Raw genomic sequence first — 18,483 nt, 5'->3', positions numbered from 1 at the left:
CTTCTATTTGACTAGGCCTACTAACCTCTATTATTAGAAATACCAACTATGCATATCATCGGTGTGTTTTAGAATTCTCTACTGTAATTTCCAGCATATTTTTCAAAATTCCTTCTTGGCTGATGTTAAACTTTTTTTTTTACAACAGGTGTTATCCCACAAAATTAATGAAAACATGGAGACACATTTTACAGTTTGAAAACAAGATGACACAAAATCAAATCAAGTGAAAAGTCATTCAGTCATTTATTGGTCTCTTTTCAACATCACAAAAACATGGCCGTGTCAGAACTGGCCCATTTACACAGGGGTGGGCAGGGGTGGGCGTGGCTAAACCATACAGGAGAGGGTGTGGCAGTGTCACATGACCATCTGGACAGGAGCTGATTGCTTTACATAATCCACTTTGTCTTTTTGAGAGCAAACTAGAAGAATAAATAGAAGCATAATTATAACTGTAATAATAATAATAATAATAAATATTTCTGTATGCATCTGTATAGATTTTTTTAATAATCATAAATATACATGCACTTTCTTTTTCACATGCAAGGTATTAACAATGCTACACTGTTAGCATTAAAGCTGAACTCAAAATTGCGACGGGATGTAAAAAGGTGTACAACTTTGCATATTCTCTACCACTTTATCAGCCAGCAAAAACTGTACCTTTTTTAAAATGTATAAATGATGTGTTTTAATAATACATAAAAGGTATAACAAGTTACACAATAGTAGCCTGGCCAGCCATTCTAAAACTTTTTTTTTTAAAGATTCCGTATAAAGAGATAGTCTGGTCCCTGTAGTTTTGAATAGATTTGTGGGGGCGGGACAAATGGAGGCAAAAAAAAAAAAAATTCAATTACAACCAATCAGATAACAGACAGTTCACATAAGCCCCGCCCCTTGGTAGATAAATAGTTATGATCGGTCTGGAATAATATGTGATAATAGTTTAACCCTGCATAAATGGAGTGTTGTGTGTCTGGTGTAAAATTGACACTAATGGATTTTACTGCATACGATAATATAGACTTTGGCTACACCAGAGGATAAAGTGAGATCAATGAGGTGTAACATGCCCATTTCACTATGGGTGTGGCTGGCCAAGACAACACAAATGAACATTAGTAAGCTTTTTTAGATTTATATAAATACCATATCAACACACAGTTTGATATTTTCGGAAGAACAGTTCTCTTTGGATTCCTGTTTATCCAATACACCTCTAGCCCGACTAGCGATACATCTTTCTTATTGTATTCTACAGAGAAAGTTTGTAATGTTCATTTTTCTTCCCAGCAATCTTCCAAAAAACACATTAAACTTTTTCTAAGTCTCGTCATGTGTTAAAAATATATTTTCGAGCTGCCAGTTGCTGTGTTTTTGGACATGTTCTGGGTATATAAAGCACACGGAAGAAAAGGAGTAAACAATTGATCCAGCATGGACGCCATCTCGATTGTTTTGGTTTAAGAAAGTCTCTTCTGTGTAAGATAGGTAGCCAAGCCAAGTTCAACCTCTATAGAGCAATCCCTATATAGAGTTTAAAACTCAGGAATGCTGCCATAGTAATAAAAGAGTACAATGTAACTTCTCTGGTCTCTATGGAGATATTCTCGCTTTGCCTGGAATCTTCCACAGTGTAGCATCTTACTTATCTCCATGGTGAAAAACAAGTGGCGCAACTAGGGCAAGTTTCAGCAACAAAGTCTAAGAATTTTCAAAGAACTTTCAGCAACATCTCCATGGAGACAAGCATGTAGCAGACCTCCTTATGAGAAAAGTTACATGGTGCACCTTTACCAATTCCAAACAAAATAGTCCTACAAATGGCGTCCATAACAGGAAAATGCCATGTACTTGAAACCCTGAAAACCGGACTGAATTTCTCCATATGAAACAAAATGAGAAAGATGTAGGGCTAGCCAGACTATATCAAGTGAGGAGTAAACCATATGTGATCACAAGTAAATGGACCAATATATGACGTTGAAGAAGAGGAAGGAGAAGGGGAAGAGTGCTCTAGCGTAAAGGTCGATCCTCTTGGCAGCAGATGGGATGACCGGTTTGGGGGGCGGGGCCTTCTTTCCTCCCTTGGCCTGGGATTTGCCGTGGATCCCACCTGTCTCGATGGGCTTGCCATAGCAGTCAAAGTTCGAGAGCTCAAAGTCCCTTGGGAGGGAGCCCACGATGCTGAAGTCATTGGTGCGCAGGTCTGACTTGGAGGTGCAGACTTTCTTACAGCGCGTCTCTGCAACCTGCAAATACAGAGCGCAGTATTATTGTTATTGAAGGGAAGCATCAAGAAGAGAGAGAGGAGAGACAGAGAGGAAGACTGGGGAGTGTAAACCGGTCAAGTTTAAGACGTACCTGATTTTTACTGTCTAATCTAGTTCATTTAAAAAAATCCAAGTTATTCCAAAGCTATACCTCAATACCTTATGCATTCTGAACATCCTAATCATTCACCATGATAAGTTTATAAGTGCTTTTCACAATTTTCAGAGACCAGTCATGGTAATATTAGCAACAACTAGTATAGTAACAGCACAATTTCTGAATTTGTAATGTATAACACTGTACATCTGTACAACTTTTGCACAAATAGCATAAAAAAAAATGAAAAATCACTTCTAATATATGATAAATATGATTGTATGATATGAACTGTGAAAGTGCTAACAGATATGCTAGATGCTATCATAGTTCTAATATATATTGTATTTATTTTCTAACATATAAACTTTAACTTGGAACTAAAGAAATTGTTATATTTATTTTATTTTATTTTTTATACTCAAATACAATTCAAATCAACAATAGAAATGATATTTATACTTATATTTCAAGAACATAATCAGGTAGCCTAATTGAAAACCAGACATTGTACTGCCAATGAATCATGTTTTTATTTTTATTTTATTTTTATAATTTTGGGTTTACAAATAACTAATGCCTTTGGTTAGTATCAGTATCACACATTTCCCAGATGGCCTCGCAGTACAATCTAATTAGTGTCTGCATGGTGCTTACCCACTCCGCTTATTCTTCTCATTAAATCTTCATTATTTTGTTGTGATTTTGACAAGAAAACCTGAGCCGAAGCATGTCATCGTCCGCAGCAGAATACCACTACGGACTCATGTAGACTGGGAGCTAAATTAATTTCAATTAGTAGTGCCATGAGGGCTGATCCACTGCTCTCTGGAGGGGAGGAAGTGTCAGATACTGCTAGTGTTTCACAGACGGTAGTGGTAGTGTGGAGTGATTGATAAAGCTGTTTTGCATTTAGATGAGATTAGAGGCTTGGTGTAGTCGAGGAGGCGGGGAGAATGAAGACAATGAACGAATTAGTAGTTTAAAATTTGGCAAAGAATTGTAAGGTAGATATTGTCAACTGATGTATATATTTTTTACATTTTGTCTCAGAATAACTAACTGCAGCTGGGAAAGATGGTTTTAAGAGTCATAAAAAAAGTTGCTAGCTAGTTAACCAGTATCTGTGGCAGACACCAAAAATATAGCACTGATGGTAAATGGTCAAAATAGTCACATTTTTATATAGCGCTTTTCCACCTTCAAGGCACTCAAGACGCTTTACATCAATGAACCACTCACCCATTCACACACACATTTATACACCAGTGTACACAGACAATGGAGGCGACGTGTCTTGCCCAAAACACAATGAGAGTATTCATCTCTGGGACCTGGAATCACACTGCCAACCTGTGGATCAGTGGATCAGACCCTGATCAATGATGTTTATGTCGAGAACAGGATTCAAACCATCAACCTTTGGATCAGTGGACAAATGCTTTACCAACTGAGCTATTGTCGCTGATCAACATATTATTTGGACAACCTATGTGTGTTTTTTATGCATTGGATAAAATGTAACAAAATGTTTTTCAGGTTTTTTTTGTTTTGTTTTTTATTCATGTGGGTTACATCAACCAATATTGGCTTTATTTTCTTGTTTTGTATTTGTTTTTTTTGCGTTTTTTTTTTTTTTTTTTTTTTTTTTTGCTCCATTAGCAACGCATCATAACTGTTCTATTAGCATACTAAAAATCAAGAAAAGTGAAGGCATGTGATTTAGAATGGATACAGGTTTGAAAGGCCCTATACCTCGACAAGAAAACGTGTATTTTTAGTAACCATACGCCTCCACCAATTATGATCATTTCAGAGGATAAATTGCCTCCATTACACAGCTACCCAAATATAATTCTTGCAGCCATTGTTTTAGCTTGAATCAAACTACTTCACACCACAGTGCATAAGCAGGTGGAGTGATTGCCCAGTCTGTTGTCTTTTTTGTTAACCAAATATAAAGAATCAGATAAATCAACAAGCACTCTAATATATATTATAATTATTATGTGAAAGATGTGTTTCTGTGTTATTTCTCATATCAATGATCAGCTTGGGTCGATTTAATGAAGAGCTGTTTACAGCCAATCCTATCTCAGTAAAAGTATGAGGTTTGGAGCAGACGGAAGAGTTTGGAGGAGGAAATTTGACTTTTTCATAGCTTTAAATGGCAAATATTACAAGTCTTGTTCAGTCTATGTTCAGGAGAATAATATTAAAACCCATATGTATTCATTTTCAAAAAGGCTAAACTAAATTGCATTGAAAATTGTCATTGGTCAGTATGAGGAAACAAATTGGCATTATTTTTTTTTTTTCTTGTCATATCCCCCTGCCCTAATACAAAATAGCCTTATACTCACATGTAGCGTGCTAACGTGCAGCGGCGTGCCCCCGGTCCCGTTCACCGTGTTGTTCCGTGCAGCCTGGCTCCTCCCCAGCGCCTTCTCCTTGGCCGCCATCTTGGCTTTCTCCGCCTCAATGCGCTTGGGACTGTTCAGCATGACCTGCACCACAGCATACTCCACCAGCGAGGCGAACCCAAACAGCAGACACGCGATCAGCCAGATGTCTATGGCCTTCACATAAGACACTTTAGGCAGCTCCGAGGCCAGGGACGTGCACTCAGAGGACAGGGACAGCACGGAGAGAATGCCTGCAACACGAGGAAGAGGTTTTGACAGGTTAGACTACTCATTTTACAGTTAAGATTGTTATATTTAAGATTTAGCTAAAAATAAATAAATAAATAAATACAAAAAATTGGGGGGTTTCAAATGTGACTTCCTGTTTGGAAACTAGAAATTATGACATTATACCAGGAACTGTGACCTAGCAACCATGACGGCCATAACTCCTCTAATGAACACAGAAATGATTATTTGACAGAAAAATAAGAATAATAATAAGAAAAAAAAACTTTAAACATTATTTCAGCAAAATAAAGTTTTGGATACAAGTCTCCCTACTGTGATGGCATCAACATAGACATAGAACTCTCCCAGTTTCCAGCTTTTCTTTGCAAATTGCTTCTAGATGGATATAAAACTATCATTTATATTTGCAATAGTTATTATCCCCCCCAAATTAAATAAAAAGAATCATAAAAAAACGTCACACACATTTTAAGGGGTGAGCGTTGTCAAATATATAAATTATAATATTAAATTCATTTTCAGATTGTGTTTTGTGTTTGTGTTTTTTTTTTTTTTTTTTTTTTTTTTGGAAATACAATAGCAAATCATTTATCAGTGATTCTGGCTTCTGACCATTGGATCAATTGACTAACACTAAGAAGTACTTTTAAATTACTGGAGATTCCAATTACTTCTTCCTATATTGCTGTTATAAGTTTGCGAAAGACTGGTCACAAACTAATAATAATAGAAGTCGCCCACTGCTAAAAATCATAGAAACCCATTGATTTCAATCTTTATCTAATCACATGATGGTATACTTGATTGATTCTTGAATGAATTCATCCTTTGCATTTGACTCTTTTGCCGCAGCAATATTGAAGGGTCAGAGTGTATAGATCTTGGCTTGGTCAGGACTACCTTAACTGGAGCTTGGGGATTTTACCTATTGTGCATGTTTTATTTATTCACAATTTTTTTTTTTTTTTCCTCTCATGATCAATCTAGCATAAAATTATCAATTAAAACCAACTGAATACCTATAGCAACAAGTCTGTGTAATTCTTTTTGCTATGGAAGTGAATACGTTTTGGCACTCATCTAAGTAGCTTCTTTAGCTCTGCCAGGGCTCTGTACATCACCGCCTTAAATAGAAGCTAACAGCACTGAAACTAACACACCCTAGTTGTTTACATCAAGCCATATCTGTTATTAGTCAGGTCCAGTGAATTACCCTAAGGTGTGAACTGTCACCTGAGTCATATTTTGCATAATATAATAGTTCGTGCCCCTAAAGAATGACCTGACTCCTATTAGCATACCATGAATATCCTTACTATTTTCCGTAGCAGTAAGTAAATGAACATTACAGAGCCAAAACTTTTCAAATTGTATAAGTTCTTATAGTTGAATACAAATCCCGTATTCCCCCTGCAGGAACAGAAGTCACCTTGATGGAACAGAATGAGGGGAATGAGGATTGGAGTGATGCAAAGGTCACACAGTCCTCGGAGCGCTGGCATGTCTCCATTATTCACGACACGCTTTTACCTGACACATTTCGCTAAGGATGCCTCAGTTTCGGTTGTGCTTAGGAGTCTTCTCTAAAAAGTATAGAAAATCAATATCACGTGCGATTATTATGGGAGTGGAGTAACTGTGATTTAGAGGGGCTCTGACAGGTTTCACTGTGCAAGAATTACATTATAGCTCTTATATAAAACTAGAGGTTGTTCCTGAATACCGAGGCAGTTTTTCCAAGTCTATTAATGTTTGTTCTGCCTTTTCTGATAGAAGGTCTGCTGCCTGATGATGGATATGTTATTGTTTTGTCTGTAATGTCAAACAGTATGTCATTAAACGTATCAATCTCCATGAAGACAAGCAGCTGAGTGACACCACAAGGCCATGTTATTGGTTAGATCTATGCTGAGGCGACCTTGCTCACAGTCAGATTGCTTTTTATTGTTCTTTAGCAATAAAAACACATGGAATTGGATAAAGGCATGATATAAGTTTAGTGCACTACTGTGGAAAATTCCAGGCAATCCCACCCTACCGCCACACCATAAAATTAAATATTGCGCCTTTAATGTTTCAAGACTTTTGTGCTAGTAGTCAGATAGTATAAAATGTGCACTATATTCATTGGTGTATATTTTAAATTATGTGTTAAAAAAGTAATGCTAACATAGACTGTACATATAAATGGACATGGTTAACCTACTAAAGTGATCATGGGCAGGCTTCCGGCTCCATCGATTCAGCTCTAATTCACTTTGTACTGAAAACCGTCTCTTTCTCCATCATTGTCATCATCATTGTGATCTCAAAACGTTCGTATTAACCCATGATCCTGGTATTGTTATTTCGCTATTGTATTCATAAATCAAGATATGAACATTAATAACAGACAAATCAGGTGCCATCTTTCCCCAAGGTCGCTAGTGCTAGCAACAGGTTTGATTGACAGCGTTGCTAAGCTCCGGATTGGCTCTCTGATTGCTATGACACCTGCAGTGAGAATTCTGAAAATGGAACTCAGCTCCAACCGCTGTAATCGCTAATCTAGATGAGCTTCATTTGACTGGAGCCAAACACTATGGGTGACGTCACACTCCCTTAATCCACTTCTTTATACAGTTTATGATTATGATTAGCTTTTAAAATGTGTATGATTTTTGTTAACATTGAAATGCATTGATTATAATGGACAAACTGACCACAGTATGAATGCAGAGGACGTAAGGACAGTACAAAAAAAAGCATTCGAGTGGAGCTATGGGTGTAACTGACCTGCACTGATCCCATGTGAGGAGTCAGAGGAGGCTTCAACAGGAGCGGGGCTGATGGATCACTGGACACACGGTGGACAGAAGATGGACAGAGCAGTGGACAGAGGAGTGGAGAGGAGGATGGATGAAGAAGGAGTGGTGAAAGTGAATGATCATGATCACTCAGCATGCTCAGGACACTGTGTGGAGGAGACACATGGAGGACACATGGGAGCACTTACATGATTTTTACTCTCTTAAAAGTATGACAAAATAACTAGTCCATTTTAAAGTTTGCAGTGGTCCAAAGTTATAACTCACTTACCATTCATTATTCACCGCGATGAATTTATAAGCACTTTTCACAACTTTCAGAGGCCAGAGGTTTATATGTTTATAATTGCGACCTAAAAGAGCTGCTTTTACAATGTATCTGTACTGTGGCAAGACAAATTTGACTTTCTTATATGACAGCGCCCTCTGCTGTTTGCCTGTAGTTGGTTTCCATGCATTAATTGTACGTGGATTATATAACCAAAACAAAAAACAAGACTTAGGTGGCCGAAAGTAATGTCAAGTCCTGACTTATAAAGGTCATCTTTGTCCAGTCCCCCAACACAATTGGCTAACAAATAAATGCAATAATTTAATAAGAGCAGGACAAGATCTCGTGTTGCAAGATCTGGCACAAAACACAAAATTGGCATAAGACAGTGCACATATGAGAAATATTACCTTTCTCCCATGTGTTTACACTTGAATTTGACAGAAAAAAAGGGTTCCAGAAACAGTACAACAGTGGAAACAAAAATATTAAATGAATGAAATAAAAAAGTGTGAGGCCAAAATGGGAAACTGGATCGCACAATTTATAAATTAGTGACTGTTAAAATCTTGTCTTGTGGACCTAAACTCACATCTTGTCTCATCTTTTGGAAATTGGGTCTTGTTCCACCACTATAATTTTAAGTTAAAGTTTATGTCTGTGTAATCCCTCAGTCGTCCAGGTCTGATTTTCCAAGCTGCTTCTTCAGATTGCTGGTGGACACTGCTTTATATCTGTCTGAAAGGAGGAGCAAACTACACGGACACTAACCATTGAGGTCAAAGAAAAAACACGGTTGAAGAGGGGAGTTAAAGACTCTATCCTCAGACCCAAATCAAGACAAAGAAAACAATAGTGGTACCCAGCATGCTAATAGGCGTGAGAGCACCCATTAGAGGCTTGAACCACTACGCAAAATACGGCAAAACAAATAGGTGTATTAGGTTGTTTTCACACTGCCTCTAGTTAGGTCGACGTAAAACTCAACAGTCACACTTTGGACTGCAGTAGATAGCCGGGCCGAGAGCGCTTGAAACAGGAGGCTTCGGAGCACCTCCACTCACATTCTGGAGTGGGACAAGTGCAGTGTGAACGTGGCCGACCTCGAGCTGACCTACGCAGGCCGCTGTGACAGTAAAAGTGCTTGGAATTGGGCAAAAAGTGCTCAGATCACGTAGATATGTATGAATGAGTGCTGCAGATCTTCTGTTTGACACGTTCATCTGACGAGGCAAATTGGATCAACTTATTATCAGCCACAGTGTCGTCCTGCCTCTGTCTGTGCAGTTGATCCTGGGTTTGTCTGTGTATTGTTCCAAAAGCTTCCTCCGCCATCAGTGCGGTGTGTACAGTCCTCACTGTGTATTTTGCCACAGGTAAGAGAAAAGATCACTTTCTATAGGGGAAGCGCGTGCATGTGGGTGTATGTTCTGTTTGCTTGAAACTCATTGACATAGAAATACATTGTTTGGTCAGCTGATGGACTCTCACGTGGCTCATGGCGCATGTTTGAGGAGAATGATGTGCAGTGTGTGTGAATAAGATGGACCCAAAAGTAAATAGCACTAAATCTAGTGCTCACTGGGCTCAGTCCACAGAGTGCATTAACACGTGAAAACGACCTTAGTTTCAGTGTAGTCAGCTCCTCCCTTCAGATAGATATAAGGCAGTGTCCTCCAGCAATCTGAAATGTGTTCACTCTAAAACTTTTCATCCATTTGACAGCAATGGATTTTTTCTTTTCCTTTAAAGACTATATTAAGCAGATTTTGATCTCTGTTATAATGCTGCATTCTCGTCAAAAAACATACCAGAGTTGTGTTTTGTCTCATTCACAAATGTTTAACAAACAAGTCCTGCATAATTATGATGTTCTTCTCTCAAACTGAATACACTCGGTTCCACCTAGTGATGTCATGAAGTGGTAATACAGGAAACTCCACACACCTCCACAAGAATTTGAAAATTTGCAGCCCTGGAGTAGCTCAACTTTGAAGCTATGCAATTGTTTGTTTGCTGAAGGTCCTAAGTAGCTGTTAACTTTAAAACAACTACTAAATGACATCACAAGGTGGAACAGAGCATTTTGAGCTTTGGAGATGTAGATGCAGAATTACTCAAACATGTATGAATAAAACAAAACATAACTCCAGGTATGTTTCTGACAAGGTAACGACGGTCTAACACTGCTATAAGCTCACAGGAGTCAACTTTGCGTAATATAGGACCTTGATTTCTATGTCTTTATTTTATCCTTTTTAATGTGCTAATATTACGCCAACTGCTTTCTCTCCAAACCCAAACCTCCTCCTTCCTCCCTCCTCGTCCTGTCTTGACTCTGTTCTGTAATAATTCCCAGTCCATATGGTTGCAGACAGTGAACAGCATTGTACAGGTGAGCGCTCTAGTCCTTGAGCCTGTCTTAGTGATGGATGCTGTGGTGAAGGAAGGGCATCAGAGCCAGAACGTCACTGATCCCAAGAAAACACACAGACCTCAGGGAATATCTATCCGGTCATCCCAGGCACTGTTTATTACCTGATATTTTAGGATTTTACACACTATTACCTCACTGATAGATGAACTTAACATTGAGTTTGCACAGTTTAAAAGCTTTATGTATTTATTTTTACTAGAAGATGGCATGATAATGAATCCATGAAATGTCACAAATGGGGATCAAGAAAGATTTATAAACCAGTGCAAAAATGGATAATACTATGAACAAAGACTTAATTCATTTTTATTTTGGATAGTTGGCGTTGGTGCTACATGCTTGCGGTGTACATGAAAGAGAAACGGGGAGAGATGGTCCCATTAATGCCAAAGCTTTTCTGAAGAGCTTGTGTTTACCGTCGGCCACAAAGATTGATTGCGGACACAGTGAGAAGATGACTCACTCTGCAACCAAGACTCCACAATGTCAGACACTTGATATCAGCTCGTCTTTGGTCATACGCCAGTTCTAAATTTAATCTTTGTCCCGGCTTCGCTCTTGACACCTACGACCCACGATTTTTAGCTACAATTCAATATTTTCCCTATAATCGTAAATCTTTTGTCCGAGACAGCCAAAATCGTGCAGTGAATGAACACCCGGCTAAAAACAAAAAACTCCGCTGTGTCTTGCGGTCCTAAAAACTACCTGTAGACTTTCCCATAAGAGCTGGTCGATGGAGTTAAAAAGGTTTAAAGCGATCCATACCTAAGGGCACACGGGCCGCGCTGGCATCAGGGTTAATCCAGAAGGACAGCCACGACAGCACCACAATGAGCAGCGTGGGGGCGTACACACCCATCATGTAGAAGCCCACCTGTCGCCTTAGGGTGAAGATGACCTCCACACAAGTGTAGTACCCTGAACACAGGACACAGAAGAGGGACACATGTTTAAAGTAATCTAAAAGAAAGTAAAACTGCATCTATCAGTTTTCAACATTCTTGTCCCCATGGAGATGTTATTATTGCTTTGCGTGAAATACTCAAAATTATGGTATTAAACGCATCCATCTCCATGATAGTAGAAGCAGGCCAAGTGTTATTTTCAGCAATAAAACACCTGTACTTGAATGAGATGAGATGGATAAGTTTAATGCCACTGTGGAACATTCCAGGTAAAGCAAAAACATTCCATAAGAGAGCTCTTCTGTCATTATGATTCATATTTTTGCAAACCCTTTGACATTGTATTTGTTGTAATTACATTTCCTGAATGAAATAGAAAATAGAAACTTCTCCATGACGACAAGAAAGTGACAGAGCCAAAGTAGTGTCTCATATTCCTATCAAAAGCATGTTGTTAAAATATAATATTCTGTTTATGTAACTTTTTGTTGCGTTTCACCACGCTTAGTTTATACAGTTGCACTAAAAACAAATCAAATTTCCACATTTTTTGCATCAAAGCAATGTATATTATTTATTTATATTTATTTATTATTAATTTTTTTTTATTATTATTATTTTTATTTTTTTATTTATGTATTATTATTATTATTATTATTATTATTATTATTATTATTATTATTATTATTATTATTATTATTATTATTATTTTATTTTATGTTTTTTTTTTTTTTTTTGCCCTGTCTTCTACCTAACCATTTACATTGCATACTTAACAGGTAAATGGAAGACAACATGGGATGCATTTAATGTATAGATTTGCAAAGGAAATGTCAGTTTTGAAGCATAATTGAAATAACAGGAATAACTGAAGAAAGGGATGATTATTTCGTCTTCTTCTTCTTCTGTAGCCCTGCACAGAGGTCATATATGTTCTGACAGTGCCCACCTATGCAAGCACTGGTTAAAAACATTAAGGTGAGAGGAATGGGCCTGTACTCTACGGCTCTATAAACCCACATCACATGAAAGGTGGGAGCCAGGGAAACCTAGATTTTACTGTTCCTCTGCTCACAGCTGTGGATGTCATTAGAGAAGAGAAGGAGGGAGGATGGGGGAGAGGAGGAGAGAAGGAGAGAAGGAGGGAGGGAATGAGAAAGACAGAGGAAGCCACAAAACAAGAGAGCGAGAGAGAGCTACAGGGAGGAAGAGAAAGGGAGAGGACGAGAGTGAGAGAGCACTAACGGGAGGAAGAGAGAGGGAGAAAAGGACAGGAAGAGGGCACTAGAGGAAGAGAGACAAAGAGAAAGGGAGATGGAAAAGGAGAGGAAGAGAGGAGAGAGCGCTAGAGGGAGGGAGGGAGATAAGGAGAGGAAGAGAGCGAGAGATGCTAGAGGGAGAATGAGAGAGGGAGGGAGGGAGGGAGGGAGGGAGGGGGGAAAGGAGAGGAGGAGAGTGAGAGTGCGCTAGAGGGAGAGAGAGAAAGAGAGAGGGAAAGAGGGTCAGGGAGAGAGGGAGGAAAGGAGAGGAAGCGAGCAAAAGAGTGAGAAGGAAAAAATGATAGGGAGAGAAAAAGAGAGCAAGAGAGAGAGAAAGAGAAAAGGAGAGGAAGAGAGCAAAAGAGGGAGAGGGAGAAAAGGAGAGGGAGAGATAAAAAGAGGGAGGGAGAAAAGGAGCGGCAGAGAGGGAAAGAGGGAGAGAGGGTGAGAGAAAAGAGAGGCGGGAAGATATGAGGGAGGGAGAGAGGGAGGGAGAAAAAGAGATGAAGGGAGCAAGAGAGAGAGGGGGGAGAGAGAAAAGGAGAGGAAGCGAGGTAAAGAGGGAGAAAGGAGAAAAGGAGAGATTGAGAAAAAGAGAGGGAGGATGAGATAAAAGAGAGGGAGGAAGGGAAGGAGAGAGGGAGAAAGAGGAACAGAGAAGGAACAGAACGAAAAAGGGAGAGGGGGAGAAAAGGAGAGGGAGAGCGAGAGAGAGGGAGGGTGATATAAAAGAGAGGGAGGCAGAGCAAGAGAGGCGAGGAGGGAGAGAAAAGAGAGAGGGAGGAGAGAGGGAGAAAGAAAAGAGAGGGAGGGGATAGAAAATGAGAGGAAGGAGCAAGAAAAAGAGAGGGAGAGAGGAAAGAAGAGAGAGGGAGATGCAGGAAGAGAGAATTCACGGTTGGGCAGTTGGGGCAGAGAGATTACTTTGCTGATGCTAGAAGATTTTTGAAAGAACAACCTCATCTAAGAGACCAAGGTTACAAACGCTCAGATGGCAGACATGATTGAAATTTGTTCTCAGCTTTTGGCCCGTCCACAGACTTCAATGCAGCTCGGGCACCTAAAGGACCCTTCTGAAGTTCCAGAGCAAAGTTTCAGCTCAGGGAAATTTGGGTTTTAGGATGATACAGGTAAACTCCACATGTACTGGGTCTGTCAATGTTCCAGACTGTGGCATAATTATCACAATAATGTAATGTGGAAATATGATGCTATATCTTTAATATGTATTTGAATAAAAAATGGCTCTTCAAATGGTGCATATAAACAGGAAGCTGAAATCCATCAATCTAATCCATCCCCCCTTTATTTTCAGAATGATCCAAAATTAGAACCGTTGCCATAGCAATTTTTTTCTGGTGTAAGGAAACGGTTACAAGAACAACAAAAGGAGTCAACTCTGAACTAAACACAAAATATCAGATCATTACAGTATACTTAATGGTGAAAAGTCCTCAAAATGGCGCCTATAATTGTAAGCTATGTGTAGTAGGTCCTATGTTTAGTGACAGCATTTTTACATCTCACAGACAAGAATTTAAACCGTTCAAATCATGATTTCATATCCGAAGCACATCAAAACCTCCTCCATCTGTCCCTTGAAGCCTGTTGAATGCATTTCTCCTCTCCTCCTGTGTTGTACTGACGTAGCCCGTCTTTGCGGTGGGACTGTGAAGTGAACGGTCAAATATTTAAATGTCCCACAGGAGACAAACGTGGGCGAGCTTTTAGTGCCGAGGATACATCTGCGCACAGAAAGGATCTTTGTGGTTTGTCGGGCCTGTTTCCATGGCGACTAAAGACTGACTCACTCGCTTTCTAAACAGCACATCCAAATAGGTGGTTGGAGGGCAGAGGCCTTTATAACTCTATGAGAGATTTACTGTACGAGCCTCAATGATGTTACCATATTTTAATACTAAACTGAAAAGAATTTATACTGACAGAGAAGACATTGAACTTGGTGCCAGTTTTTGTTTCATGTGGATAAATCACGTACTTGCAGAGATAGGCCTATTATTCGTAAAGCGGGCCAAACATCTGCATTTTGACAGACATATTCCTCTGTATGATCGACTGTTGACCTTTAGTCAGTGTATTCCTTTATATTGGCTTGGAACAATACCAGCCTGGATTAGTGATGTCACAATACTAAAATTTCAAACTCGATTTTGATACTAAGAAATGATCCTGATCACAATGATAACAAAAGACAAAGACTTTCTTTAGACAATGGAAAGTGATTTTCAACATTAAATGGTAGTACTCTTATATATTACCATGTGGTCTTATATCTATGTACTCCCTCAATCGTTCAGGTGTGTTCCATAGTGGTCCATGGACATATACTAGTCTAAATGGTCTTATACTTATTCTGATAGAGCTCAAGATCATTCTAAAGCCATTCAGGAAAGGTTCATTTCTATCCTGTGAGTGTGACATTTTTAGTGTCGATACCTGCTCAAATTAGTTTTGATCGTATTTCCTTGACTATAAGTCGCACTTTTTTTCATAGTTTGGCTGAGGGTGTGACTTATACTCAGATGCAACTTATATGTGAAATTATTAAAATATATAATTACACATCTTTGTTATTGTCACACTGACAACTGTGCAATGGAACTCTAGGCTTGTGTACCAGTATGGCAGCCATCTACTTCCGGAGCAGTGTTTCATCTACTTCCAGAGTTAACGGAGTTCAGAAGCGACACCAAGGATGAAGAATTCAATGGACTTAGTGATTTGGAGTGAGATCGAGGGAAATTTGTTAGCTTGTTTTTTAATGCTTTAGTTATCTGATTTACTGTTAATATCTTACGTTAACATACCAGACATGTATTCAGTTCTGTCTATGCTTCTGTTCTTGATCGGATTTTGCAAAATAAATTTCCCCCAAAAATGTGACTTATAGTCCAGTGCGACTTATATGTTTTTTTCTTCATTATTATGCATTTTTTCACTGGTGTGAGTTATACTCCAAAGCGACATATAGTCCAGAAAATATGGTAGTTTTGATTCTCGTATTGGTATTGATTAGTATCCTGTTTCGATATAATAAAAAAATAAAATAAAATAAAAAAGTTTGACATTATATGTAATATATTCAGACCTGAGATCACCATTTATTATTAAAAAATATATAAATAAAATATATAAATATGCACTGCATTCAAACTGAAATGTTGCATAAGTGGCTTAATTTAGGGTGACAAAGATGATATGTTAACTTTTATGTCAAATCCTTATATATGTGTATTTTTAGATGCCATAGTTTAAAGCCAAAACTGTTTTTGCTTTAAAGCTTTAAAGCTAGTTGTAATTAGACTGACCACCCTGCCCCTGTTGTATTCTCAAATATCACCACTAGATGCTAGGCCAGGTGATGGGAGAGAGGAGGAGAAACAGGTTTCACATCTGTCATCTAAAAAAAAAAAAAAAAAAATTCAAATAAACTTACAAATGGTATCTTTAAAGGTGCATTATGTAACTTCTGGTCGAGGGTCTGCCACCTGCTTGTCTCATAACATCTCCATGGAAACAAGAAGATGGTGTACCTTCTACTGGAAAAGTCACATAGTGTACCTTGAAGTTTAACATTAGTTCTAAACAGTATAATGCTATGTCCACTGTGCTACCATTATGAACAAGTATTGCAATGTACTTATATGTCCAGCTCTTCTCATAAAAATGATCCATGTGACAAGTTTATGGGCATATGCATTTTATTTCTACCATATTGAAAAGTCAGACTCCTAAACAAGACCTCACTTGGCACCACTTCAGTGCAGCATGCCAACTACATAAAGCAAGAATGCCAAGAATGTCCAACAGCAGTACACGTTTTCACTTCATGTTGTGAATTATGGAACTAAACACTAAATCAACGTTTGTTTTTTTTAACTACTAAACTCTGTATATGGCATTTTAATAGTATTGCCTCCTATTCCTAGTCTGAAGTCAGTCAAAAACAGAGGCCCTGCAATTCCAAGTGCTGTGTGATATTACACATGACTGCTTTGATTACAGCCAGGTGTTTTTGATTACAAACACCTGGCTGCAGGGGCAGAGTTTGATGTGGATACCTGTTGGACCAATCACACTGTTCCTTAAAACGTGAAATGATGCACAAAACCAAGACCACCAAAATTAGTCCAAGTACTATGTAACATTACACATGACTGCTCTGATTTCAGCCAGGTGTTTTGATTACAAACACCTGGCTGCAGGGTTAGAGTTTGATGCGGATACCTGTTGGACCAATCACACTGTTCCTTAAAACGTGTGTTACGGACTAGTCTGGTTTTTGGCCTTGCCTCCAATTGTCAGATCCACCCACCGGCTGAGCCGCACCTGGAGAGACTCAGCAATCAGTGCAGGATATAACGGCCCGGAGCTGCGCACTCCACCAGTGACCAGTGGGTCCTCCTCTGCAGCATTTTCAAATTATTTGCATTTTATTTTTGTATTATCTAGTTGTTTAATTTGTATACACTTTCTGAGCACTTTTTGTAAGAATAAATTTACTTTATAATTGTTTTGACCACGTCTCCACGCTCTCACTTTTGTTCTACGCCCGGTTTTAACATCAACTTGTTGCGTGCCACTACCCCTGGACCAACTGGCACGTAACAACGTGAAACAATGCGCAAAACCTAGACCACCAAATTTATTCCATGTACTATGTAACATTATGCATGACTGCTCTGATTACAGCCAGGTGTTTCTGATTACAAACACCTGGGTGCAGGGGCGGAGTTTGAAGCGTGGATATTTGTTAGACCAATCACACTTTTCTTTAAAACATTAAATATTACCCAAAATCTAGATCACCAAAAGTATCCCAAGTACTATGTGACATTACACATGACTGCTCTGATTTCAGCCAGGTGTTTTGATTACAAACACCTGGCTGCAGGGGCGGAGTTTGATGTGGATACCTGGTAGACCAATCACACTGTTCTTTAAAATGTGAAATAATGCACAAAATCTAGATCACCAAAAGAGGAAAACTAAATCATATCTGGAGGAGCGGCGCAAGAAACACAAATGTTCAGATCATTTCATACTGTCAACCTAAAGCTTTTGTCACTTGCGGGCTTACTCAAGAGTACTGTTACACTGAACAATATATATTTCTAAGTTTGGAGTAAAAGTATGGTGTCTGAAAACTACTCAGAGAAGTACAAGTTTATTAAAATGTAAATGTAACTGAGTACTACACCCATCTCTGCACTAAAACTATATACTGCATGAACTTCTTTACTCTGGCAAAACTGTAGGCAGGATTTTATATTTGATTATATGGATCATTCTTTATTAAATCATAACCAAAGTTTTTACAGCACTTTGGTCTTTATCTGTCTCCATCATAAAACTTAAAGACTGTATGATATTTAATACACTGGAACATAAAGCTTATCATTATTATGCATACAGTTAATTTCATTTCACCTCCATATTTAAAATTTACATATATATACATTTTCTTTTCACTTTCTTTATCAGTACAAAGCTGTATTTCTTTGATTGTATTTCAATAGATATCAGATTACACCGTGACATGCTAATTCCTCTGTAGTCCGTCTTCACAATATTAGCGCGCGTATTAGCTGGTGTGTGATTGGCTGGTGGAATAATAGGATCATGTCATTGAAATGTGAACACCTTATCCTGCAGTCCTGATTGAATCTTTCATTTAGAGGTGTGGAACTAATCTGAATTGACAAAGACCCATCACAGGTGTCTGTACAAAGAGATACCAAAGA

The 18,483-nt window shown here is 38.6% G+C and overlaps 1 protein-coding gene across 2 annotated transcripts in view; it reads right to left on the bottom strand.

Moving 5' to 3' along the window:
- Nucleotides 1-307: 307 nt before the first annotated feature.
- The window catches only part of glrbb (glycine receptor, beta b), a 51,732-nt gene continuing 33,556 nt past the window's right edge, over nt 308-18,483 (bottom strand). Inside the window, exons 8-10 of one of the 2 annotated variants that reach the window (XM_033974717.2) lie at nt 11,320-11,472; nt 4,743-5,035; nt 308-2,261 (exon numbers count right to left, since the gene is read on the bottom strand). In XM_033974717.2, the coding sequence (XP_033830608.1) occupies nt 1,965-2,261; nt 4,743-5,035; nt 11,320-11,472 (743 nt within the window). In that variant the 3' untranslated portion in view covers nt 308-1,964. Of the gene's footprint in view, nt 2,262-4,742; nt 5,036-7,811; nt 7,990-11,319; nt 11,473-18,483 lie in introns of those variants that run through there. The other variant, XR_008648836.1, reaches the window with a different exon arrangement.

Source organism: Periophthalmus magnuspinnatus, chromosome 10 (assembly GCF_009829125.3).
Source record: "Periophthalmus magnuspinnatus isolate fPerMag1 chromosome 10, fPerMag1.2.pri, whole genome shotgun sequence".
Classification (NCBI taxonomy): Eukaryota; Metazoa; Chordata; class Actinopteri; order Gobiiformes; family Gobiidae; genus Periophthalmus; species Periophthalmus magnuspinnatus.
This window is presented reverse-complemented; position numbering and strand designations above follow the sequence as displayed.